Source organism: Gouania willdenowi, chromosome 20, assembly GCF_900634775.1.
Source record: "Gouania willdenowi chromosome 20, fGouWil2.1, whole genome shotgun sequence".
Classification (NCBI taxonomy): Eukaryota; Metazoa; Chordata; class Actinopteri; order Blenniiformes; family Gobiesocidae; genus Gouania; species Gouania willdenowi.
The window spans coordinates 28,036,328-28,061,826 of NC_041063.1; the positions used below are offsets into that span (position 1 = coordinate 28,036,328).

General features: G+C 39.2%; 1 protein-coding gene and 3 long non-coding RNA genes across 4 annotated transcripts; 1 reads left to right on the forward strand and 3 right to left on the reverse strand.

Annotated features, from left to right (window-relative positions):
- Positions 1-860: 860 nt before the first annotated feature.
- On the reverse strand, positions 861-24,313 carry dipk1c (divergent protein kinase domain 1C). Its single transcript, XM_028434026.1, has 9 exons — positions 23,866-24,313; positions 21,303-21,942; positions 3,723-3,926; positions 3,596-3,646; positions 3,365-3,528; positions 2,989-3,274; positions 2,113-2,277; positions 1,646-1,720; positions 861-1,358 (listed from the first exon to the last, which is right to left on the reverse strand). The coding sequence occupies exons 2-9, from the start codon at positions 21,507-21,509 to the stop codon at positions 1,152-1,154; spliced, it is 1,359 nt and encodes a 452-aa protein (XP_028289827.1). The 5' UTR covers positions 21,510-21,942; positions 23,866-24,313; the 3' UTR covers positions 861-1,151.
- LOC114453992 (uncharacterized) lies at positions 1,244-2,254 on the forward strand. Its single transcript, XR_003672500.1, has 3 exons — positions 1,244-1,410; positions 1,652-1,769; positions 2,119-2,254. It is a non-coding gene; the product is annotated as an uncharacterized LOC114453992 (long non-coding RNA).
- LOC114453991 (uncharacterized) lies at positions 6,868-9,536 on the reverse strand. Its single transcript, XR_003672499.1, has 2 exons — positions 8,199-9,536; positions 6,868-7,157 (listed from the first exon to the last, which is right to left on the reverse strand). It is a non-coding gene; the product is annotated as an uncharacterized LOC114453991 (long non-coding RNA).
- LOC114453993 (uncharacterized) lies at positions 9,598-15,999 on the reverse strand. The gene is made up of 2 exons (XR_003672501.1): positions 14,684-15,999; positions 9,598-9,887 (listed from the first exon to the last, which is right to left on the reverse strand). It is a non-coding gene; the product is annotated as an uncharacterized LOC114453993 (long non-coding RNA).
- Positions 24,314-25,499: the final 1,186 nt, after the last annotated feature.

A 25,499-nucleotide genomic window follows, 5' to 3' on the forward strand; every position in this document is an offset into this window, starting at 1 on the left:
GTGTGTGTGTGTGTGCGTGTGCGTGTGTGTGTGTGTGTGGCTTCATAAAGTAAATCAAAGATGGATCCAAACCAGGCCTGGACGTGTGTCAAAGCTAAACGTTCTGATGTTTTTATGTTTCCAAACACCTGATAGTGAGACCACGGCTTTGGATTTATTTAAACTGACTGACGGCATGTTTTAGTTTCAGCTGTAAGGAAAGAAACAGAACAGCTGTGGAAGACGGGAAGCAGCTCAGAATGTTTACACAGGAAGGTCGTTACAGTGGGAACACGTGTTTAAGGTGTGAAACTCACTGCTGCGTTATTTTACATCCATCATGGAACACAGAGAACCTTCTACATCCACAAACACTCACTGATTGACTCACGTTCAGATCCTGTAGTTTAGAACCTTCAAGAAACAAAACTTACATTCCAACACAATCAGGAACTCTTTTTTTTTTTATAAATAAGGTCTGATAAGATGGTTTGAACAATTCAGTAGAACTGCTATTGTAGCCCCGCCCCTTTACCCTTTGACTCTCCTCAGCCAGTGCTGCTACGTGCTAAGCTAACTGGTTGCTGTCTCAGAAAAAAAATAATTTTCAAGTTTCCTTTTCTCTCACCTGGAGAGATACACAACATAGTACTACAGATAACCACAAAACAAACAAACAAAAATATTATAAAGAAAATACGTAAAATTACTTTAAAACACGCAAAATGACACAAAACAACAAATCATTCACATAAAAGGAATACAAATCTAATTGAAAAATACAGAAAATGACACAAAATACAACAACAGAAAAAATAAATGTTAAAAAACAGCAAAGACACAAAAACGTGCAAAATTAAAGAATGAGAGAAAACTTCTTTTCTTACTTGTTTCTTTTAAAAAAAAAGGCCATGAAAATGACACGTTTAGGAGGAATATAAAATGACGCTACACAAAGTGTTCTAAAAGCCCCTAGAGATCAGGAGGAAATGTTTTTCACTGTCAGATTAATTTATTAATAAAAGTGATGAATTTGTGGCTTTCAGTCTATGGTTGTTTAGTGGGAGGAACTAAAATGGCACTTTAGATGTTGAAGTTTGTTGCCTCCATTGTTAAACTTGCATGTTCTCCTCAATCACGTCCATTAGTTCATGGATAAAGTATAAAAGTTGTCAGAAGTTCAGCGCCGTGTGTGGATGATCCCTGTCATCCAAGGCCCCTCCCCTTTCACCGGAAGCCCCGCCCTCTGTGAGGAGACGGTTCAGGATGTCAAGGAGACGCTGGTGAATATCTCTCACTGGTCGTCCTCTATCGTCGTCGTCCGGCTCTGACGTTCCGTCTGTTTCTGAGCATTCCTGCACGGCTCGCTGTAGCTCCACCTGCAGGAGGAGAACAGCGGTGTATCGCTTCAGATGGTCATCGTTACAACTGGTGATTTATTTTTTATTAATTCACATTTTTCCACTTCGTGTTTACATTAATCTGACTTTTAAAAGTTTCAACCTGGTTTAAACATTAGGTCATGTGTCAATGTATTTTTAAATAAGATGTAATCGCAAAAAAAACATTTAAAGTATTTTAAAAACCCTTCTAAAGCTCCTTTGATGTAACAACACATCTGCTTCCTCTTTAAAAGTGTAAATAACTTGGACATGGACTTCCTCACCTGCAGGGGGAGCCCCGCTTTCGCTCCGAGCAACGTGGGAGAAAACCAAGGACGGAAAATTTTCTCACAAATAACCTGCAAAGAAAAGAAAGTAGTGTTTGAGACTGAACCAGGGAACAAAAAGGTAATATACAAAGATAATAAACAATAACACAAATAAAGGTTAAATCTAAATATTAAAGTGTTGGACAAAAGCTTTCCCAGTTTACCAGCATAACTTCTTTTTTCTGACAGTTTCTGGTTCGATCATATCGACTTTAATTAGAACAAAACAAAACCAACATTTTTCTAACAACATTTGTGACAGTTTTCATTTGTTTTTATTATTCTATGATTTTTCAATGATTTCATTAATTACTGTAGGTATTGTATTTGCCGATATGCAGACGACGCCATGATTTACATCACAAACAAAACTCTGTATTTGCTGTTTTTAAACTCTATACGTATACTGTAAATGAACCCACCTGCAGGTTGCTGTTCCAGCGTTGAGGACTGCAGCGCCGCTTGGTCGGATGGCAGCGGGATGAGCAGTCAAAGAAGTTGCAGTCGTCGTCACTGCTGCAGTTTTGGTCCAAGATGTCCCTCATCTTCGGCTCAAAGAACGCCATGTCCACGTCTATGGCCACGACCTGCAGCACACACCAGCACCGAGGTCACACACCAATGTGCTTTAGTTCCTTTATAGGTTTGACAACTTCCACCAGTTCAAAACCAGTCTCAGGATGTAAGTCTCATTAGATAGAAACTCACGTCAGTTAAACACAACACAAATTATTCCCTCAACCAGTTTAAACCTGACTAAAAATCTCATTTTAAAACAGTTTGATCTCAAACCAGTTTAAAACCAGCCTCAAATATCACCTCAAATTAATTTAAATCAGTAAACAACATTAACTCAAACCAGCTCAAAATTATCACCTTTAAACCACTTCAAAACCAGTTAGAAGACTTACTGTAACTCAAACCAGTAAGTAATCAATTTAAATCCCAATCAAATTCAGTATAAAACCAGTTTAAAACCTTAAACTAAAACAGTTTTAAACCACTCTCAAACATCTCCTCCAACCAGTACAAAACTGTCAAAAGTATGAACTCAAACCAGTGTGAAATAAATCCAAACTCCCAAATGAAATTAGTGTGAAACCAGTTGAAAAACTCAAACTGAACCAGTTTTAAACCACTCCAATATCTCCACTCAAACCAGTGTGAAACCAGTCCTCAAACCAGTGAACAGGTGTTAAAAGTTAAACGGCATCACCAGATCTAATGAGGACCAGTTGAAGTGTTACACCAGTGTTCTGTTCCTGTTGGTTCTCCTGAGGTTGGGGGAGGAGTTTTACCGTCAGGTCCTTCCTGATGGCGAAGTTCTCAGGCTTGATGTCACAGAGGTGCAGTTTGTGTCTGAAGTCGTTGTCGAAGTGTCGCACCATGTCCAGGAAGCTGAGCGCGATGCGGTGGACCTTCTCTCGCTCACTCCACCTCCCCCGAACACTGGCGCCGGATGCCTCGTCCAAAGAGAAGATGTTCTGGTCCCAGGCGTGTCCAGCAGAGAGGAACTCCACTGCATAGAAATGACCGCAGGAGCCCAACACCTTGGTGACATGAGAGCTCAAGTCCTGGAGCATTCTGGGTAACACACGGGAAACGTCACACTAAAAAACAATTCAGAACCCAGACCTGACCCACAGATACTGGTGTTACTGGTCTTGTGCTCACCTGAAGAAGGTGTACTCCTCCTGTTGCAGCAGCGACCACAGCGAGGCCAGCTCGGCTCTGGAGTAACTGCGTCCTTCTGTTCTCCGTGTGTTCTCCCACAGCGAGAACACTGAGCTGCTGTTAACGTCCTCTCTGTTCTCGGCCAGGCCCAACGAGTTCCGAACCTGCAACCACAGGACAATGTTCTCCGTCAGCAGGAAGTCTCCAACCACAGTTCTCTGAGAAACTTACCTCTAAGGTGGCGTAAAAAACTACGTCCAGCGGCGAGAGTTCCTCTGTTTCCTACAGAACAAGAAGAACCATGTCAGAAGAAGCTCTCAGACCTTCAGCAGATCACACAGAACCGTGCAGACCTCACCTGGTAGTCCAGGATCCCCAGACTCTCGTAGGAGGAGAAGTTCTCCAGCTTGGACTTGAGGATAACAGGTTCCTCCCTCCAGCGTGCCTCAATCACCTTCTTTCCGTTCTCGTAGTAAAGGCAGCGTTTGTACTGAACCTGACCCAGAACACAGAGATCCTCACACATGTCGCCCGTCACAGAACCTTTGGAGAACTCCACACACTGAGCAGGAGACACAGAGGAACCTCAGGTTATAAACCCAAACAAAAGCTTTCTCCGTCTGTAGGACTCAGAGAAGCTCAGGTCTTTAATCCCAGTGAAGCACTGGGACGTTTTACTGGGAGCCAAAGATAACAAGCTCTGTTTCTATTTCCTAATCCTATCAAACGCTCCCGTCTGAGGTGTGACACCAAGTGTGAAGGATTCATCGCTAATCTGAGCTCTGATCACATTCCTTACATAAACATCCGTCACTAAGAAGCTCCGCCTCTTCAAACAGGGAGACGAGGATTTCTGTAACGTTAGGAATTCAACTCACAACCAGCGTGTGTTGATAGGTTGACGAGGAGTGGGAGTGGATGTGCTGAAAGTCAGAGGAGAACCTGTAATTATCTTCACTATCTGAACTCCAACTGTTCCTGCTCTGTGTGTGTGTGTGTGTGTGTGTGTGTGTGCGTGTGTGTGTGCGTGTGTGTGTGTGTGTGTGTGTGTGTGTGTGTGTGTGTGTGCGTGTGTGTGTGTGTGTGTGTGTGTGTGTGTGTGTGTGTGTGCGTGGACCTTCTTATGTTGTGTCCATTTTTTGGACGCCTGTTTCTCAGGCCTCAGGAGTCTGGTTCTTAGTTTTGGGGCTGATCTGGGATTCAGATCAGCAGGAAAATACTTTTCATTCAAGGGTTTTTTTTAACCTAAATTAGTTTAACAGGACCTCCTTCTCCTTGTGGGGACCTCCTTCTCCTTGTGGGGACCTCCTTCTCCTTGTGGGGACCTCCTATCTTGTGTTTCAGGGGGTGACGTTGTTTTCCTCCTCAGTGAAGGTCTTTGTGGTTCTCCTCCCGCGGACACTCGGTCACATTCCTACACGTTAACGTCTGGACCTTAAAGAGCGTTGGTAACATTCTTCTGAGGACTGAGCCACTCTTTTATCTACGCTACGACGGGAATTCCAGGAATGTGAGAAGTCCATTCACAGTTTTCCCAGGACAGTCTGTGCTGTGGTTGGTCAGCGCTGAACTGGGAAGTAGAAGAAAACTAATGTTTGGACGCCTGGAGGCAGATTCTCACCACTGACCAAACTAATGCGTCTGTTTATAAATCATTCCCTCAGATATTTTTGAATCCTTCTTTTTGTGACACTTTTTTTAAAAAAAAAAACTTTTTAGTGAAATTTTGGTGTTTTTTTTAGACTCAATATTTGATGTTTTTGGAGAAAAGTCTGAGTTTGTTTTACATCATGATTAAAATAAATCAGTTTCAGTCAACGTATAAACTGCTCAATAATTCCATTAATAGTTCATTTTGTTTTCTTCTGGATTCATTTATTAAAGTTTTTTAGGAAATGTACTTTAATTTCCTGACATGGTTCGACTGTCAACTGCCAGTCTTCTTCAGAGGTGTCTGCTGATTGCTTTGATGTTTAGTTTCCACACACTTGTCTGACTAAATGAAACCTTAACACAATATAAAGGACTTGGTGTGTGTGTGTGTGTTTTAGTTTAACCAAACATTTGAGGTCCTTTTACAGCTTTATTTTACACACTTTTATTATTAATTAGTAACGGACGAGGACATTCAGGTGTGTCAGCATTATTAAAGACCATTTTGTAGGAGTGTCATTATATAAATGTCCTCAAATATCAATATAACAAACACACATAGGGCTTTTCGTTCAGAGCTATAGTTGGAGCTAGAGCTACTTCAGAGCTACATCAGAGCTACATCAGAGCTACATCAGAGCTAATCAGAGCTACATCAGAGCTACTTCAGAACTACATCAGAGCTACATCAGAGCTAATCAGAGCTACTTCAGAACTACATCAGAGCTACTTCAGAACTACATCAGAGCTACTTCAGAACTACATCAGAGCTAATCAGAGCTACTTCAGAGCTAATCAGAGCTACTTCAGAGCTACATCAGAGCTACATCAGAGCTACTTCAGAGCTACATCAGAACTACTTCAGAGCTACTTCAGAGCCACATCAGCGCTACTTCAGAGCTAATCAGAGCTACTTCAGAACTACATCAGAGCTACATCAGAACTACATCAGAGCTAATCAGAGCTACTTCAGAGCTACTTCAAAACTACATCAGAGCTACTTCAGAGCTAATCAGAACTACATCAGAGCTACTTCAGAACTACATCAGAGCTACATCAGAACTACATCAGAGCTAATCAGAGCTAATCAGAGCTACTTCAGAGCTACTTCAGAGCTAATCAGAACTACATCAGAGCTACTTCAGAACTACATCAGAGCTACTTCAGAGCTACTTCAAAACTACATCAGAGCTACTTCAGAGCTAATCAGAGCTACTTCAGAACTACATCAGAGCTACATCAGAGCTAGTCCCGTTTAGCTGAAGAACCAGTTTGGTTTTCCACCGCAGCAGCGGCAAGTTGGGGCCACGTCCTTGCGTCACCACAATACGTCAGTACGTCACTGATTATGTTTGTTTATCATTATAGATGCTCTTAATGCTGACTGTGCACATCTGTGATCACATTGTTGAGACTCAATAAAACCAGAATCAGAACAAGTTTGTGTTAAACTAACGAGTCCTGATGTTATTTATTCATCTGTGTTTGAACTGAGAACCTACTGTGACTGTATTTAATGTTTGTGTCATCATCATGTTATTAATGATCAATAACACCTTATTGATCAACATGTGTTTTAAATCTATTGCTGCTGTTTGATTGGTTTCAATAAATACTGATGTGAGGAAATAATTACATTCTATTTAAATGTTACTCATTAGGTGATTATTATATGAACTTTTCAATTCTATAAATGTATCAAAATAAAACAAATCAAACCTAATAGTGTTACAGCAGGTTATGTTTCTATCTTATAAAAAGTGGATGTAAAGAATAATTAAATGATCTGAATAAAATAAAATACATGTGTGTGTTTACAAGTAGGTATTAAACAATGAACAAAGTCCTTGTAAAATACAACATAAATAACTTTATTTACACAAAGTAATAATATATTTACAAACCAACTCATTATATATTAACATTTATTTATAAATAATTGTAGGTTTTCTATTAGAAAGGACCAAAGTCTGCCTCTATCTGCTCCAGAACCAACACCAGTCCAACCAGTGCTGAGGACTTCATCATGAGCTGGAGGTTCTGGACCATGGACGTAGTCCTGGTCCTGGTTCTGGTCCATGAACCGTGTCCCTGACTGTTCCATGAAGAACATCTGTATTAACATCTTCCTCCTTTTTTCCTGCATAGAAGCATTAAATGAATATATGAATTTATTATTTATTTCTCCACAATAAGAAAATACAAAAACAAACAATTGTGTAATTCTTAAGCTAAAGTGTGAAGGTTGAAGCAAAGTTTATATATGATTTAAAAAGCTTTTTAAACTGGTTTATGTTGTTTTATTTCATCACTTACACAGTTCCTTAATTTAACCTGATATTGTTATATTCATCTTTTTAACTGTTGTTCTAACATTTTTCATCTTTAAATGTAGTTTTCCTCTTAAATTATTTTCTCCTTCTCTCTGAAATAAAACTTTTATGTAACACTTTTATAAATAAACATTTATTTTATAAATCATTTGGACAGTTTAGAGTTTGATGAAATCTGGAGTTTTAAATCTGGTGTTTTTAACAATAATCCATGTGTGTGTTCTCTGTATCATGTGTTATTGATCAGTCTGATGATCTTTATTACATTATCAATAACAGTTGGATGTTCATCATGTATGTATTTCCCTAAACTTCTAGATATTAAATAAAATATGATAAAACAAGTGTATAATAAAGACTGTGCTATGCTTTATGATTAATAATGAGCCTGGTTTTGTCCAGAAATAGAAAATAATATTAGTTTTTAATATTAGTTTCATTTATTCATAAACAAATATAAATGAATGTAAATGGTGTATAATAATGTTTCAGGATGAACCAACAGATAATATTGATCATGTTGATGTTTACATAGAATAAATAAATATAACTGTATTTATTCTGAGATGAAGATGAGCTGAGCTACAGATAAACCTTTAAATGTAACTGTGAAATGATCAGAAACGTTGTTACCATATTAATATTATTACATAATCATTGTGTAACAATAAGATCAATGAAATATTACAGCTTCTTTCAGGAATATTAAAGTATTATGTTTCCTAGCTAACCACAGGCTAACTAACTAGCCTACACCACGTTAGACGTAACGTTCATAATATTGATGAGGGAATATTGTAGCAAGTTAATATTGGTAGTATTTTAATAACAGGTGAAATAAAACTTACAGTTGTACAGCACGAGCTCCTCCATGGCTGTGAGGCTCCGCCCCCTGAACATCTTTAAACATCCACAGAAGCAGAAACATCTTCTTTCTCCTCCTCTGACTCTGCTCTGTCTTCTTTACTCACTTTAAATGTCTTTTGTTGGATTAGCGCTAACGTGACTAGCCTCTCGCTAGCTTACGAGCAGCCATTGTCAGACGCTCGTTCTCTGTGACGTCAGAGAGCTGGACTGCGTGATGACGTCATATAGAATCGCGCAGATGTAAGTCAGTGTTTCTAACATTTAATCCTTCATTTCCACAGTTTATCAAACTAAGATCAGTTAGTGGTGCCCCGCACTGAAGGAAACATCTTTTCATCTAAAAACTCTGTTGAAGGCGGATCGTTTCTCCATCTTTATTAACCCGGTTTAACGAAGGAAAACAACGTTCTCTGAACATGAAGCGACCAAGAAAGTCTGGACATCTTCTAGAGCTAGAACCACCTCACAAACGGTGTAAAGTTGATGTGGAGACGATTGTCACATATGTAGAGGAAGAAGCAGAGACTGAATCATTAAACAAAGCCGTTGATGAAGCACAACTCGTTTTGACTAATGAGGAGGAACTTGTAGAAATTGAGAACCTGGTTGAAGAACTGAATGAAGAACTTGTGGAGTCGAAGAAGACGATTAATACCCTGTATACTGAACTTGTGAAGGCTACTAATCTGATTAAAACACTGCGTGAAGAAGTTATGAATGCTAAGAATCAGAATGTGAACAATTCTATGATTCCATCAAATGATGTTCAGCCATGTTTTAATTGTGTCTATTTAAATGAACACGTCGAGGAGGGAAAGACACACAATAGGATTCTTTCTACACAACTTCAGTTTTGTATATCACAGTTGTGTGAAGATCCAAATGACATGATGGACTTTGAGTGAATGCTGACTGTGCACATCTGTGATCACATTGTTGAGACTCAATAAAACCAGAATCAGAACAAGTTTGTGTTAAACTAACGAGTCCTGATGTTATTTATTCATCTGTGTTTGAACTGAGAACCTACTGTGACTGTATTTAATGTTTGTGTCATCATCATGTTATTAATGATCAATAACACCTTATTGATCCACATGTGTTTTAAATCTATTGCTGCTGTTTGATTGGTTTCAATAAATACTGATGTGAGGAAATAATTACATTCTATTTAAATGTTACTCATTAGGTGATTATTATATGAATTTTTCAATTCTATAAATGTATCAAAATAAAACAATACAAACCTAATAGTGTTACAGCAGGTTATGTTTCTATCTTATAAAAAGTGGATGTAAAGAATAATTAAATGATCTGAATAAAATAAAATACATGTGTGTGTGTTTACAAGTAGGTATTAAACAATGAACAAAGTCCTTGTAAAATACAACATAAATAACTTTATTTACACAAAGTAATAATATATTTACAAACCAACTCATTATATATTAACATTTATTTATAAATAATTGTAGGTTTTCTATTAGAAAGGACCAAAGTCTGCCTCTATCTGCTCCAGAACCAACACTAGTCCAACCAGTGCTGAGGACTTCATCATGAGCTGGAGGTTCTGGACCATGGACGTAGTCCTGGTCCTGGTTCTGGTCCATGAACCGTGTCCCTGATTGTTCCATGAAGAACATCTGTATTAACATCTTCCTCCTTTTTTCCTGCATAGAAGCATTAAATGAATATATGAATTTATTATTTATTTCTCCACAATAAGAAAATACAAAAACAAACAATTGTGTAATTCTTAAGCTAAAGTGTGAAGGTTGAAGCAAAGTTTATATAAATCTAACTTATCACAATAAAACTAAACTAAACTCTAGATAATATCACACACATATTTATCTTATTTAACAATATATAATCTACACAAGTGTTATATACAGTTTATACATCACATCAAACATAAATACACATGAATGTATATTTCACATGTTCTTGGTAAAATTGTTATTGTTCTTTCTTATATTTACTAACAATATATGATTTAAAAAGCTTTTTAAACTGGTTTATGTTGTTTTATTTCATCACTTACACAGTTCCATAATTTAACCTGATATTGTTATATTCATCTTTTTCACTGTTGTTCTAACATTTTTCATCTTTAAATGTAGTTTTCCTCTTAAATTATTTTCTCCTTCTCTCTGAAATAAAACTTTTATGTAACACTTTTATAAATAAACATTTATTTTATAAATCATTTGGACAGTTTAGAGTTTGATGAAATCTGGAGTTTTAAATCTGGTGTTTTTAACAATAATCCAATCCACTTTATTTATAGAGCACATTTAAACAACAAAAGTTTCCAAAGTGCTGAACATGCGACCACAACAATAAAACCAAAACAATACAAATGAGCTCTGCCACTAAATGAGTATAAAACAATAAATAAAAATAAAACAGTTTAAAAGAATAAATATAAATAAAAACACATTAAAAACTATAAATAACATCAAATAAAAGACACAGAGGACCACACAACCTACGCGGTGCTAAAAGCCAGAGAATAAAAGTGAGTTTTGAGACGAGATTTAAAACACTCCACGGTGGGGGCCGTACGGATGTGGAGGGGCAGAGCGTTCCACAGCTTAGGGCCGACAACGGAAAACGCTCTGTCCCCTTTAGTTTTACGGTTCGCCTTCGGAACCACGAGCTGGAGCTGGCCCTCAGACCTCAAAGCGCGCGGGGGTCGGTAAATTTGGATGAGGTCTGTGATATACTGAGGGGCCAGTCCATTCCAAGCTTTAAAAACAAACAATAAAATTTTAAAATCAATTCTAAATTTAACAGGGAGCCAATGCAAAGAAGCAAGGATTGGGGTGATGTGTTCACGCTTTTTGGTCCCTGTTAAAAGTCGTGCCGCTGCGTTCTGGACTAACTGCAAGCGGTAAAGTGCCTTTTGGCTGATGCCCGAGTAAAGTGCGTTGCAGTCGTCCAGACGGCTTGAAATAAAAGCGTGCACGACTTGTTCAAAAAGATTAAATGATAAAAAAGGCTTAACTTTGGCTAAAAGACGAAGATGATAAAAACCCGATTTTAAAACGCCATTGATCTGTTTATCAAATTTAAAATCACTGTCTATGGTGACGCAAAGGCTGGTGACTTTGGGATGCAAATACTTTTGGAGTGATCCCAAGTCTGCGAGGGTACATCCAAATGCCATTATTTCTGTTTTTCCCTCATTCAGTTTTAAAAAATTCTGGGCTAACCAAGCCTTGACGTCACCCAGACAGTGGAGCAGGGGTGTCAGGGGGCTGTGGTCATTCTTTGCAATGGGCATGTAAATTTGACAGTCATCTGCGTAGAAATGGTAAGACATGCCATGTTTCTTAAAAATCTCTCCAAGTGGGAGGAGATATATCACAAAAAGAATGGGACCCAGGATAGATCCCTGGGGGACTCCACAGTGAAGTGGGGCAGAAGATGAAGAGGAGTCCCCCAGCCTGACGGAGAATGACCTCTCCGACAGGTAGGACCTAAACCACTCCAACGCGGTCCCCCTGACACCCACGCGATCTCTTAGGCGATCTAAAAGAATTGTGTGGTCGACTGTGTCAAAAGCAGCCTAAAGTCTAAAAGCACTAAAATGGCAGAACCTCCAGAATCAGTCATTAAAAACAGGTCATTAAAAACCTTTAAAAGTGCAGATTCAGTACTGTGCAAAGCTTTGTAGCCTGACTGATATGGGTCTAAAGTGCCATTTTCATCTAAAAAAGGTTGCAACTGTGCAAAAACACATTTCTCTAAAATTTTCGATACCAATTTTAGTTTGGAAATTGGGCGATAATTCGCCAAATTTGCAGGGTCAAGGCCAGGTTTTTTAATCAAAGGCTCAACTGCAGCATTCTTACAAAAAGCTGGCACTATGCCAGTAGCCAAGCTGCTGTTGATGATCTCCCTAACAGAAGAGCCAATGGTGTCCCAAACCTCTTTAAAAAAGCGAGGAGGGACCGGGTCTGTGGGACAGGAGGAGGGTTTAAGTTTTTTAACTATCCCTGTGAGCACAGACAATGACACAGACTCAAACTGACTGAAAACAGCTAAGCATTGAGTGGATACACAACTCCACACTGAAAAGGGAGATATGTTGGCCCTAATAGCAGCAACCTTCTCATTAAAAAAGGAGAGGAATTTTTCACAAGTTCCACTTGTCATCTCCAATGAAGTGGACGGACTCGGATTAAAAACAGAACCAATCGTTTTAAAAAGAACTCGAGGCTTACTGACATTATTCGAGATCAAGTTAGAGAAATATTGAGTTTTTTCAGCTTTAACAGCACTTTGATAGTTTCTCCAGCACTCTCTAAGAATCTGGTGCGAGACCTCCAAGTGGTCCTTCTTCCACCTCCGCTCTGCCCTCCGACACTCACGCCGAGCTGTGCGCTTAGTGTCATTGAGCCACGGTTCCTGCTTTGGCTTAGGACATATGGCTCTGAGGGGAGCAACACTGTCCAGGACTTCAGAGCAGGTGGAAGTGAAAGAGTTCATCAATTGCTCGGTGTCCATAGATGCAGCGGAGTTTAGATGATCCAGAAACGATGCAGTAAAAAGAGGAGAAAAAGTAGCGGCCGTGTCGGGCTTAATAACACGTCCATGACGCTCGCAGGACAACTTCACCTCCAAGTCCAAAATAAGATCAAACATGACAGGGCTGTGGTCAGAAAACACGGCATCTCCAACAACGACATTGTTCACAGGAAAACCACAAGACAACATAATGTCTAGCGTGTGCCCGTGCACTTGTGTAGGGCCAGTGACATGTTGCGTCAGATTAAAAGCTTCCACCAAGTCCAAAAACTCTCTGGCCATGGGTTTAGAAGGACAACATACATGCACATTAAAATCTCCGACAATTAAAACCCTGTCATAACGCGTGAGCACACAAGCAACAAATTCATAAAAGTCTCTAATAAAATCCTTGTTGTGCTTCGGTGGTCTGTAAATGACAGCGCACAGTACTGGGTCAGCCTGTCGCAGCTCAAAACAGCTCAGTTCAAATGAAGAAAAAGACCTCTCAGATACCACTTTGTGATAAAAGCAGTTCTTTAAAATAGTAGCTATACCTCCGCCACGACCAGTGGTTCTCGGTACGTTGATAAAAGTACAGTCTGGAGGTAATAACTCTGAGAAAGCAGTAGACTCACCGCTGTTGATCCAAGTCTCTGTTAAAAACAGTACATCCAAATCGCACGATGTAAAGAAGTCCTGCAGGATGAAAGTTTTATTCGCCACAGACCTCGCGTTCACGAGTGCGCACCTCGTAGAAGCTGTAGTAGCCGCCTGAGCTACCCAGCTCAGCGGCCTGAGGTTAGCCGGGGACACGCCGTCAGAAACCCGGAAAGAAGAGCGGCGAGGGCGCAGCTCGCAGAGATCCTCCCGTTGTCCGGTAATGGGCACCAACCAAGCGCCAACTGGAGCGATTGTGCGTCGCGAGACATAGCGGAAAAAACAGTCTCTGTAATCCCGTGGAAGTTCCGAGGACCACACCGCGGTGGGAGAAAGAGCCAACCAGGCTTTCAGCTTCACGAGCCGACCGGATCGGACTCCTCGGCGTTTACGCTTCCTGGGCAGCGGCGCATTCACCCTGAGGAGGTGAGCAGGCAGGTCGGCCAGGTAGAATCAACCTGACTTGTTGTTTGTATCACGAATGGTACACGATTGCACCGTTTCTTTTATTTTTAGCAATTCTTGACAGTTATACACCAGCAGTGAGTCGATGGTCCTTATAACAGATGTTAAAATCAGCATAAAACAAATAAAACTGAGCAGAGCCAAGCGGCACACCAGACACACCGGCGCCATCTTGTTATCCTTCAATCCATGTGTGTGTTCTCTGTATCATGTGTTATTGATCAGTCTGATGATCTTTATTACATTATCAATAACAGTTGGATGTTCATCATGTATGTATTTCCCTAAACTTCTAGATATTAAATAAAATATGATAAAACAAGTGTATAATAAAGAGTGTGCTATGCTTTATGATTAATAATGAGCCTGGTTTTGTCCAGAAATAGAAAATAATATTAGTTCTTAATATTAGTTTCATTTATTCATAAACAAATATAAATGAATGTAAATGGTGTATAATAATATTTCAGGATGAACCAACAGATAATATTGATCATGTTGATGTTTACATAGAATAAATAAATCTAACTGTATTTATTCTGAGATGAAGATGAGCTGAGCTACAGATAAACCTTTAAATCTAACTGTGAAATGATCAGAAACGTTGTTACCATATTAATATTATTACATAATCATTGTGTAACAATAAGATCAATGAAATATTACAGCTTCTTTCAGGAATATTAAAGTATTATGTTTCCTAGCTAACCACAGGCTAACTAACTAGCCTACACCACGTTAGACGTAACGTTCATAATATTGATGAGGGAATATTGTAGCAAGTTAATATTGGTAGTATTTTAATAACAGGTGAAATAAAACTTACAGTTGTACAGCACGAGCTCCTCCATGGCTGTGAGGCTCCGCCCCCTGAACATCTTTAAACATCCACAGAAGCAGAAACATCTTCTTTCTCCTCCTCTGACTCTGCTCTGTCTTCTTTACTCACTTTAAATGTCTTTTGTTGGATTAGCGCTAACGTGACTAGCCTCTCGTTAGCTTACGAGCAGCCATTGTCAGACGCTCGTTCTCTGTGACGTCAGAGAGCTGGACTGCGTGATGACGTCATATAGAATCGCGCAGATGTAAGTCAGTGTTTCTAACATTTAATCCTTCATTTCCACAGTTTATCAAACTAAGATCAGTTAGTGGTGCCCCGCACTGAAGGAAACATCTTTTCATCTAAAAACTCTGTTGAAGGCGGATCGTTTCTCCATCTTTATTAACCCGGTTTAACGAAGGAAAACAACGTTCTCTGAACATGAAGCGACCAAGAAAGTCTGGACATCTTCTAGAGCTAGAACCACCTCACAAACGGTGTAAAGTTGATGTGGAGACGATTGTCACATATGTAGAGGAAGAAGCAGAGACTGAATCATTAAACAAAGCCGTTGATGAAGCACAACTCGTTTTGACTAATGAGGAGGAACTTGTAGAAATTGAGAACCTGGTTGAAGAACTGAATGAAGAACTTGTGGAGTCGAAGAAGACGATTAATACCCTGTATACTGAACTTGTGAAGGCTACTAATCTGATTAAAACACTGCGTGAAGAAGTTATGAATGCTAAGAATCAGAATGTGAACAATTCTATGATTCCATCAAATGATGTTCAGCCATGTTTTAATTGTGTCTATTTAAATGAACACGTCGAGGAGGGAAAGACACACAATAGGATTCTTTCTACACAACTTCAGTTTTGTATATCACAGTTGTGTGAAGATCCAAATGACATGATGGACTTTGAGTGAATGCTGACTGTGCACATCTGTGATCACATTGTTGAGACTCAATAAAACCAGAATCAGAACAAGTTTGTGTTAAACTAACGAGTCCTGATGTTATTTATTCATCTGTGTTTGAACTGAGAACCTACTGTGACTGTATTTAATGTTTGTGTCATCATCATGTTATTAATGATCAATAACACCTTATTGATCCACATGTGTTTTAAATCTATTGCTGCTGTTTGATTGGTTTCAATAAATACTGATGTGAGGAAATAATTACATTCTATTTAAATGTTACTCATTAGGTGATTATTGTATGAATTTTTCAATTCTATAAATGTATCAAAATAAAACAATACAAACCTAATAGTGTTACAGCAGGTTATGTTTCTATCTTATGAAAAGTGGATGTAAAGAATAATTAAATGATCTGAATAAAATAAAATACATGTGTGTGTTTACAAGTAGGTATTAAACAATGAACAAAGTCCTTGTAAAATACAACATAAATAACTTTATTTACACAAAGTAATAATATATTTACAAACTAACTCATTATATAATAACATTTATTTATAAATAATTATAGGTTTTCTATTAAAAAGGACCAAAGTCTGCCTCTATCTGCTCCAGAACCAACACCAGTCCAACCAGTGCTGAGGTGTCGTCACATGTGGAGGAGCAGCGGCTCTACTCTGAGCTCCTCAATCTCGCTCCACCTACTTGGAGTTAAAACAAAGACCCTAAAAACAGTTGAAAGCCTTAGATTTTGCTCCTCACATGAAGCTTCTCCACTCTTTGGATTGAGCAGGAACAGAGACTCATTAATCCCAGAACTGATGTGTTCCCGTGGCCTGACGCTGACGTTCCTCGTGGGGCTAGTTTGGTTCTCAGTGAGTGATTCATTGGACTCGACTCAGAGGGAAACACATTTAAAGTTAAATCCCTGACAGAAAGCAGAGAACGTTTCCCCACATGTGTTTCCTCTTTATATGAATACTTCAGATGAATTCATCCGAAGGGTCGACGTCGTCATTTACAAACAATGGAAACATTTAAAGGTTTCATCTTAAGAACGAGAACTCTTATTATGAAAAGCAGCTTGGCTTCATATATATATATATATAATTCATACTATTTTATATTAAATCAGTAAAACACAAGCTTTTTATTTATCTATCAATTAATATTAGTTAAAAAAAAAGGTTTCTCTGTTGTTTTTGTCAAAGTTTTAATTTGACCGTTTTGTGATGTGTATTAAAAATATAAAATACGACAATTTTGATCAGTGGTTCCCAATCTTTTTTGGATCGTGACCCCATTCTTTTATCAAGAATTTCTGTTGACCCTAAAGACATATTTGTTATTATAAATACACAGTATCAGGATTAGGGACTAGTTGTGCCAGCTCAGGTTTTTATTTTTTTTAAATAAAATTAGAACCACATTTTTACATGAAAAAATTAAATGAGTGTTTTAATGTGAAAAGATTAATAACTAAAAAAATCGGTATTTTTATACTAGACACACATGGGACCTCAATCCCTAGGTTGAAAAACACTAATTTAGATGTTGGAAAAAACACATTTGGTGCATTATTTCTTATATTTAATATTTGATTTATGTTTTAAAGATTATTGATTTTGAACTTCAATGAAGTATTAAAACATTGACTGACCCAATGAAATTATTTGAGCTTTTCAAAATAAAACGTCCCCTTCACTAAGAGTGGATAGTTCCATCTTTATAATGATGTGATGTTTAATGTTAAAAACAAGGACCTGGAGCACAGAGGATGGTTGTGGCTCTGCTGGAAGGGAGATGAAACAGACTGTAAACAACTAAAGGTTCCTGATGAGGCTTCAAAGTAAAGCTCCACGCTCGCGCTCAGGGCTCGGCTTCAAACGGACTAATGATACGCTTTCGTTCAGGCTTTTCGAGCGCAGCTTCAGAGAGAAAAAAAACCTAACGATGGAGCCTGAAGCTCCGTTTGTCCTTGGGGACCTACGTCTATAAACAGCTCCTCCAATCAGAAGCAAGCTCAAAGTTACTATCTGCAGCTTTAAAGCTCTGTAACATGTTCTATTTGAAGTCACACAACACTTCCTCTTTTCAGCTTTTAATATAATTATTTGATTAATTCTTCTTTCTGATCCTAATCAAACCATTTGTTTGGGTGGAAAGATTATTGATCAAAGTACTGTTACTGGATTTAAATTGTTCTAAAGTACAAGTAAAACGTAGCTGAATTAAATAGTACTCAAAGTAAAATCACTATTTACTTTCACCCCTCACGTTTATTGTTGGTAATAAATCTTGGTACGGGTCCCTTACATACAGTAAACATCTCATTAGAAACTTAAAAAGGAAGAGATTAAATCTACTACAATTAGAACTTCATTTATTTACCTTGAAGACATCTGTATAAAATAAAAGGTTTTAAATAAAAATAAATGAATGAATTAAATACATTATAAATAAATGATCCGGCTATAAGTATAGATACATTTATGAAACAGAAAATAACCTCTGTTTAATGCTGTTTTGGTGCCGTACATTACGTGTAATCTGATTGGTCGGCTATGATGTGGTGCATTTGATTTGTTGTCTGGTTATTTCATTTTTAGTAGTTTGTTGATCATTTAAAAACCAAAGAGAATAATTTACTTATGTTTGGGTGTAAAAATGTAACTAATGACTTTTAAAACATACTTAAGTATAAGTTTAAATACTGATTTATAAACAATTACAGTAACGTGAGTACTTGATTAATCCATTACTCTGGTGCTGGTTCAGCGTGGGAATCCCTAGCGTTAGGGTCATGTGACGTCTGGTTGATCTCTGTGATCAATCCACACATGGTTTGTGTTGAAGTAGAACAGTGTGTGTGTGTGTATATGTGTGTGTGTGTATGTGTGTGTGTGTGTGTGTGTGTATATGTGTGTGTGTATATGTGTGTGTGTGCGTGCGTGTATGTGTGTACGTGTGTGTGTGTGTGTGTGTGTGCGTGTATGTGTGCGTGTTTGTGTGTGTGTGTGCGTGCGTGTATGTGTGTACGTGTGTGTGTGCGTGTATGTGTGTACGTGTGTGTGTGTGTGTGTGTGCGTGTATGTGTGCGTGTTTGTGTGTGTGTGTGCGTGCGTGTATGTGTGTACGTGTATGTGTGTGTGTGTGTGTGTGTGTGTGTGTGCCTCCCTGTCCGAGCACGTCCCCAACATTCCTGCGCCTGTTTACGGCCCCTTTTAATGAGCAAACCTCTGCTTTAGAACACACTCCGTTTCCTTCCCTCACATGGAGCTCGTCTGGAATAAATCAGGCCAGCAGCGTTTATTCATAATAATAATAATAATAATCTGATTCACCTCAATGTGATCTGAAGTGCTTCAAACCAGTAAAACCACAACCAGTGAAACACTTTCAAAATAAGTCAGAACTTTCAGACTAAAACAACACATGCTACGAACAGAATTAAAACAAATGTACAACCTTTTTATTCAGCCTGATAGCATAGCCCCACCCCTTTAACCTTTGACCCTGCTCAGCTAGCGCCGTTACATGCCATGCTAACCCAAACATGTGGGACTGGCTGCTACATGCTAAGCTAACCCAAACATGCAGGACTGGCTGCTATGTGTTAAGCTAATCCAAACATGTGGGACTGGCTACTACATGCTAAACTAACCCAAACATGTGGGATTGGCTGCTACATGCTAAGCTAACCCAAACATGTGGGATTGGCTGCTACATGCTAAGCTAACTCAAACATGTGGGATTGGCTGCTACATGCTAAGCTAACCCAAACATGCAGGACTGGCTGCTATGTGTTAAGCTAATCCAAACATGTGGGACTGGCTACTACATGCTAAGCTAATCCAAGCATGTGGGACTGCCTGCTACATGCTAAGCTAATCGAAACATGTGGGACTGGCTGCCATACGCTAAGCTAATCAAAACATGTGGGACTGGCTGCTATAAGCTAAGCTAACCAAAACATGTGGGACTGGCTGCTATATGCTAGGCTAACCCAAACACGTGGGACTGGCTGCTATATGCTAAGCTAACCCAAACATGTGGGACTGGCTGCTACATGCTAAGCTAACCAAAACATGTGGGACTGGCTGCTATATGCTAGGCTAACCCAAACATGTGGGACTGGCTGCTATATGCTAAGCTAACCCAAACATGCAGGATTAGCTGCTACATGTTAGGCTAGCCACTATAAAAACACAAAGCAACAAAAAATACATAAAATAAACAAACATTTACAACATGAATAGTCAGAAGAACTCCAAGACACACCAAATAACAACAAAAACTCAACATAATAAAATAATGACAAGGAAATACATTCAAAATGACACCAAAAAACCACAAATCAACAACAAAAATACAGAAGTCACAAGACAATAAATAGCAAAGTAACTCAGAAAAAGATTCCCACAGGAGGTAAAACAGCTCCTGGTTTTCTTCTCTCTGTAGAGATACTCAACATGTTTAGAAGGAATATGAAACAGTCACTGCACAAACTGTCAGAGAAAGCCCTGAAAGATGTGGAGGAGACGTAAACAACTGCACGTTAATGTTCCTTCGTTGAGTCTAAGTGGAAACCAGTGGATTGTAGTTTTAGTCGTTTCTCGAGGAAAAGGATTAAAACCAGTGAGCAGAGCTTCATGTGATTGTTACTCAGACAGGATTTAAGAAGCAGCCATAAATCGTTGTTGCGCGGACGTGAAGCAGCTCATTATTTTCCTTAAATTGACCTCTGCCTCGCGGCAACCTGCTGAAACGCATTTTAACGACCTCCGCTGTGTTCAGCGGCCTCGTCTCGTCAGCTCACTACAGACGAGTCGTAACCAACTAATATGAGCTAGGGTTGAAGCACTCGGAGCATTAACTGAGCCCCAGGTCCTGATTTAAGGAGAGAGGAGGTTACAGCACTCAGAGGAACATCAAACTTCTTCACCGAGTCTTCCTGCAGAGCCGAGAGACAGAAAACAGCAGCTCACTCTCTTACAGATACTTGATTTATTTTAACTGAGGATTTTATGGTGTCTTTAAAAATATTTGAGACTCAGGATCAAACACTTGAGACTTTAAACTAAAAACTTGACCAGGACTTAAATTTTGAGCCTTGATACTTGGCTTTAGGTGGAACTCAAAGACTTGAGGCTTGCTTGAAATTTGGGGTCAAAGACTTGACTAATACTTGGCTTGAGATCTGAGGTCATGGACTTGTCATGAACTTGAGATCAAAGGACTCAAGGATATGAGACTTTTGGTCAACGACTTTCAACTGGACTTGATTCTAGAAGTCAAATATTTGGGACTAGAGCTTAAAGACTTGTCCATGACTTGAAGAAAGATATTTGACACTTGACTTGGGCTTAAGATCAGAGACTTGACACTTGACTTCATCTGGAGCTCAAAGACCTGCGACTTGAGGCAAGGCAAATACTTTGGTTTCACACATTTCTTACACAAGGTAACTGAAATGTGTTTACATGATTAAAAGTCAAAAGACATACCTAAAAACTGGAACTGGACTTTAATTTGAGGTTAAAGAACTCAAAGATATGACTTAAGGTCAATGACTCAAATACCAAAGACTTGATTTGAGACTTTAAGTCAAAGACTTGAACTTGAGGTCAAGTTGATTTTGTTTGGTAACAAAACTAAAAGAATCATCAGCCAGTCAAAGTGTCCATGTGTGACTCACCAGCCTCTCCAGGATCCTCCTGCTCTTGTCATCAGTGCAGTAGTCCGAGAGGATGCTCCGATGCACCAGAACCAGGCCATTCAGGAACAACCAGGACCCGAACCACAGAAGAGCAAAGACCAGAGTTCCCCGACGGGACCAGAGGCGGAGCCCGAGCCATCGGAGCAGGGACAGTCCACGAGCTGGAGCCGCTCCCCCTGGTAGCATGGTCTCAGGGCCGGGCTAAGCACCTGAACTCATCTGCTGTCTCCCCTGGACGTTGATTCACTAAATGCTGTGAAATGAAGCTCAATCCTACGTCAGAGGACTATCACGGAGAAGATTGTGTCATCTGCGTATGTGGACACGTCGTCCAGAGCTTCCGACAATGCTTGGATAGCAAATCTACAGTTAAGCCTACGTTCTGAAACGTTCTCAAAACAACGTCCTGTCTTCTCCACATCCGACCACCGCCTCCAGGAAACAACGTCACTGTGGCTCCTGAAGAACAACTGAGGAACATCCAAGACATCAAAAATCTGAGGAAACCTTCAGAAAGTTTGATACTGAAGGGAAGAAACGCTGGAATTATCAAAAGGGACAGAAGATCTTTGAGGAGCTTCTGTATGAACAAAGTCCTAAACCGTGTGGAGCTTCAAGTCTGTGGAAGAAAAACACAATCGTCAGATGTTTAGCTTTGCTGCACAGTTTGGAAAAAAGAAACAAGGGATAAATGATAATTAGTGCTCAGATAACATTCTCTACTCTCAACTTTCAGACAATTTACTTTGATGACAAAGAAAAAAATACACAAAATAACAAAAATTGGTAAAAAATCTGAATAAAAACAGGCATGAAACGGACAGACTCTGAGATGTGTTTGTTTGTGTTGATTATGTGTTTAGAGACTCTGTTAGATCCACCCCCTCATTGGTCAAATATTTCCTGGGTTTGATTTAAAAGTCAGAGCTCGAGGACAAAGATTGTTTTCATCTCTTATTGGACGAGAAGTTTAGAACGATGATGGAATGAGTTGGTGGAAAGTTTTGAGCCAAACTTTGTAGCAGCAGCAGTGAGTAGAGCAGAGCTGCTGTTTGAAGGGTTTTCCCTGATCCTGGATCAGTCCCTGGGAACCAGAGTGGGCTTCTGGCAAACGGGCGTGTCTAATAAAGTGGCTGACCCATGCAAAGACACAGGCCTATTATTCCTGCCTTGGCTCGGCCCAGGGTTTTCCAGGCCTTATTAAATCTGGAGCCAATCAGGACCACTTTGGTGATTCCCTCGTGTGGTTTTTCTTGTTCCTTCGTCCAAACCAACGAGTGGAAAACACTCGATCTGAGCCAGAGTTATTAAATCAGATCTACAGCAGGAGGCGGAGCTCCGTCATCACTGGGAGCTGCACTACTCCATCAGTGTCCTGCTCATGGGAACGTGGGCGGCCTGAAGCCCACAGCTGCTGCTCCAGAGCTGGAGAAGGAATGTTAGTGGTCACCTGGGACAGAACTGGTCCTATTGTCCACACACTTTATACATGAAATATTACACTTTATACACAACAGACATGGAATATTACACTGTATACATTAAATATTATATATTACACTTTATACATGAAATATTACACTTTAAACTCATCAGACATGTGCAGCTGTCATCACTGTATCAACATTAATGTCAGCATTAGCATGAACTAAGACAGAACAAAAGGCTTTGCGTCACTTTCTCTGTCATTTTGTTTTGAGTGTTTGAAGGCTCAGTAAATTTGTCATTTTCTGTTTTTTTTGTATGTTTTTGGGGTCATTTTTGTGTGTTTCTGTACCAGTTTTGTATTTTTGTCTTTTTAATTTTGTGTCATCTGTGGTTTTTTGTACATTTTTGGGGTCATTTTGCGTGTTTGGAGTAATTTTATTGGTGCTTTGTGTGTTTTTCTCATTGTTTTGTGTGTTTGAAGTCATTATGTGTATTTATAGAGTCTTCTTGTGTGTTGTTGTTGTCGTTTTATGCCACAAACCATAAAAATGTTCAAAATGTCACTTTTTTATGAATCTGGTTTAAATGAATGTTTGGGAATCTTCTCAGATTCCAGAGGGTTTGTTCTACAAAAAGCATTTTAGACAAATATCTGCAAACAGGAATAAATCTGGAATAATTGACCTGTTTATCAGCTCACAGTCTGTCACTGTTGGATATAAAACACAGAGAAGTCATGCAACCCCAGTTTTTTTGATCAAATCAGAGATTAAAGTAATTGATGGTTACAGGTGGTTGTGATAATGTGTAACGTTTAGATCTTCAATCTAAACGTCACTGTGTGGAAAAGGATCCGAAATTTAGAAAAATCCTTAAAAACATGGATTATTTGTCAGATTTGAAGCGTGAGAAGAAGCTGAAGGTTTAAATCTCCTGAGGGTTCAGGATGTGGAATACTTTCACAATCATATCCAGATCTTCTAAACTGTTGTGTTCCCGTAGTAGTTTAGCTTCTGTTTGCGTTGGAGAAACCATGAGATGATAGAGGATGATTTGTTGTCTCTTAAATCCAAACACAAAGTTATAAATAAAAAAAGAGTAAATCTACAAATACCTGGAATAACTCCTCAGGAATCCTTCTCCCATCCTGGAATTCAGTGAAGACGTTTGAGAAACTTCTCCAAGGAACATCAACCAATCTTTGGAAACATCTCTGCAATATTCCCAGAGTGTGAAGAATGTAATCCTGTAGTCTGTAATCTGCCAATCCAATAATCCTAAAGATCCAAAGGATTCTGCAATCCTGGAGATCCCAAACTCATCAGAGTCCCACAACGTTGGTCTGTCAATATGTTCCTCAGATATTCCTGGAATATGGTGGATCAGATTCCAGATGTGGGATTTTTGGATTAAACCCAGATTATGGGTTGACAGGCAGCCTCAATGGTGGTCGTTCTCCTCACAGTCCTCCACCTTCTGCTCCTTCTCCTCTTTACGCTGTGATCTGAAGCTCTGCACTGTGTGTGTGTGTGTGTGTGTGTGTGTGTGTGTGTTGTTCACACAGTCTCATTACTCTTCTCCCCTCGACTGCTTCCTTTGCTTTTTGTTCTAGTGTGTGTGTGTGCGTGCGTGCGTGTGCGTGCGTGCGTGTGTGTGTGTGTGTGTGTGCGTGCGTGCGTGCGTGTGTGTCTTGTGGGAACATGCCTTTGGTCTGGGAAGAAAACTTCTCATCAAATGAGATCTGTGGCTTAAACTGGATATTTAGACTGAGTTTAAAATATATGTTAGACCAGGTTTTAGACACGCTTCAGGACATTTTTTAGACCAGATTAAATGGTTTTAAATATAATTGTAAACCAGTGGGCGTGTTCCCACTCAACGTTCTTGAAGCCAGAATACAGCGTTTAGGGGCGTTTCCATCCTGTAAATTTGACGTCATTTGGAGTCTGCGCAGTAATGTCCGGTGGGAGGAGCCCTGGTAACACGCCCCGCCCATTTAGCGTACTGTCCTGATGACTTACGCAGCCCAGTTACGCCATGATAATAAGTATTTTTTCCGCTGGAAATTCTACCAACGACTGCAGAACAACTCATTTTAACGGCTCAAAAAAGACGAAAAAACGAAACAAAAAATTTAAACGTCGTCTCAGCGTTCCTTCACGACGTAACTGCTATTCACAAAGAGAGCTACGCAAGACCCGCAGCTGTCAATCATCGTCATATATAACGTAATATCCTGTTTTTCAACCTCAAATAACTTATTTAAAACAACGTTCACATAAAAATGAGCACTTGAACACAATGTATGGTGATAATAACTAATGATCACAGCAGAGTTTAGCTTTGGAAAAAAATGATGTGACGAATACTTTAGATTTACAGTTTGACCCACATCCCATCTGTTATCATTGAGGAGGCGGGGTTTATGACCTATACTGCAGCCAGTCAGCAGGGGGAGCTCTAAAAATATAGCTTCACTCCACCAGGAGTTTGTCCTGTTCATTCTTTTTACAGTCTATGGTTTTAACTGGTTTTAGACTGAGTTTTAAGTTGAGTTTTCTACCAAATTTTGAAGTAGTTTTCAACTGGTTTCAGTTTATTTAGACTGGTTACAGACATTAAACTTTAATTTAATCAATTACATTTTTTGATTATTTGATTTATTTATTTCAATGAAAACAAGATATACAAAAAAAGACATAACAAAAGCTTCCATTTTGAATGAAAAGGAGCAAAATGAGGAAAAGT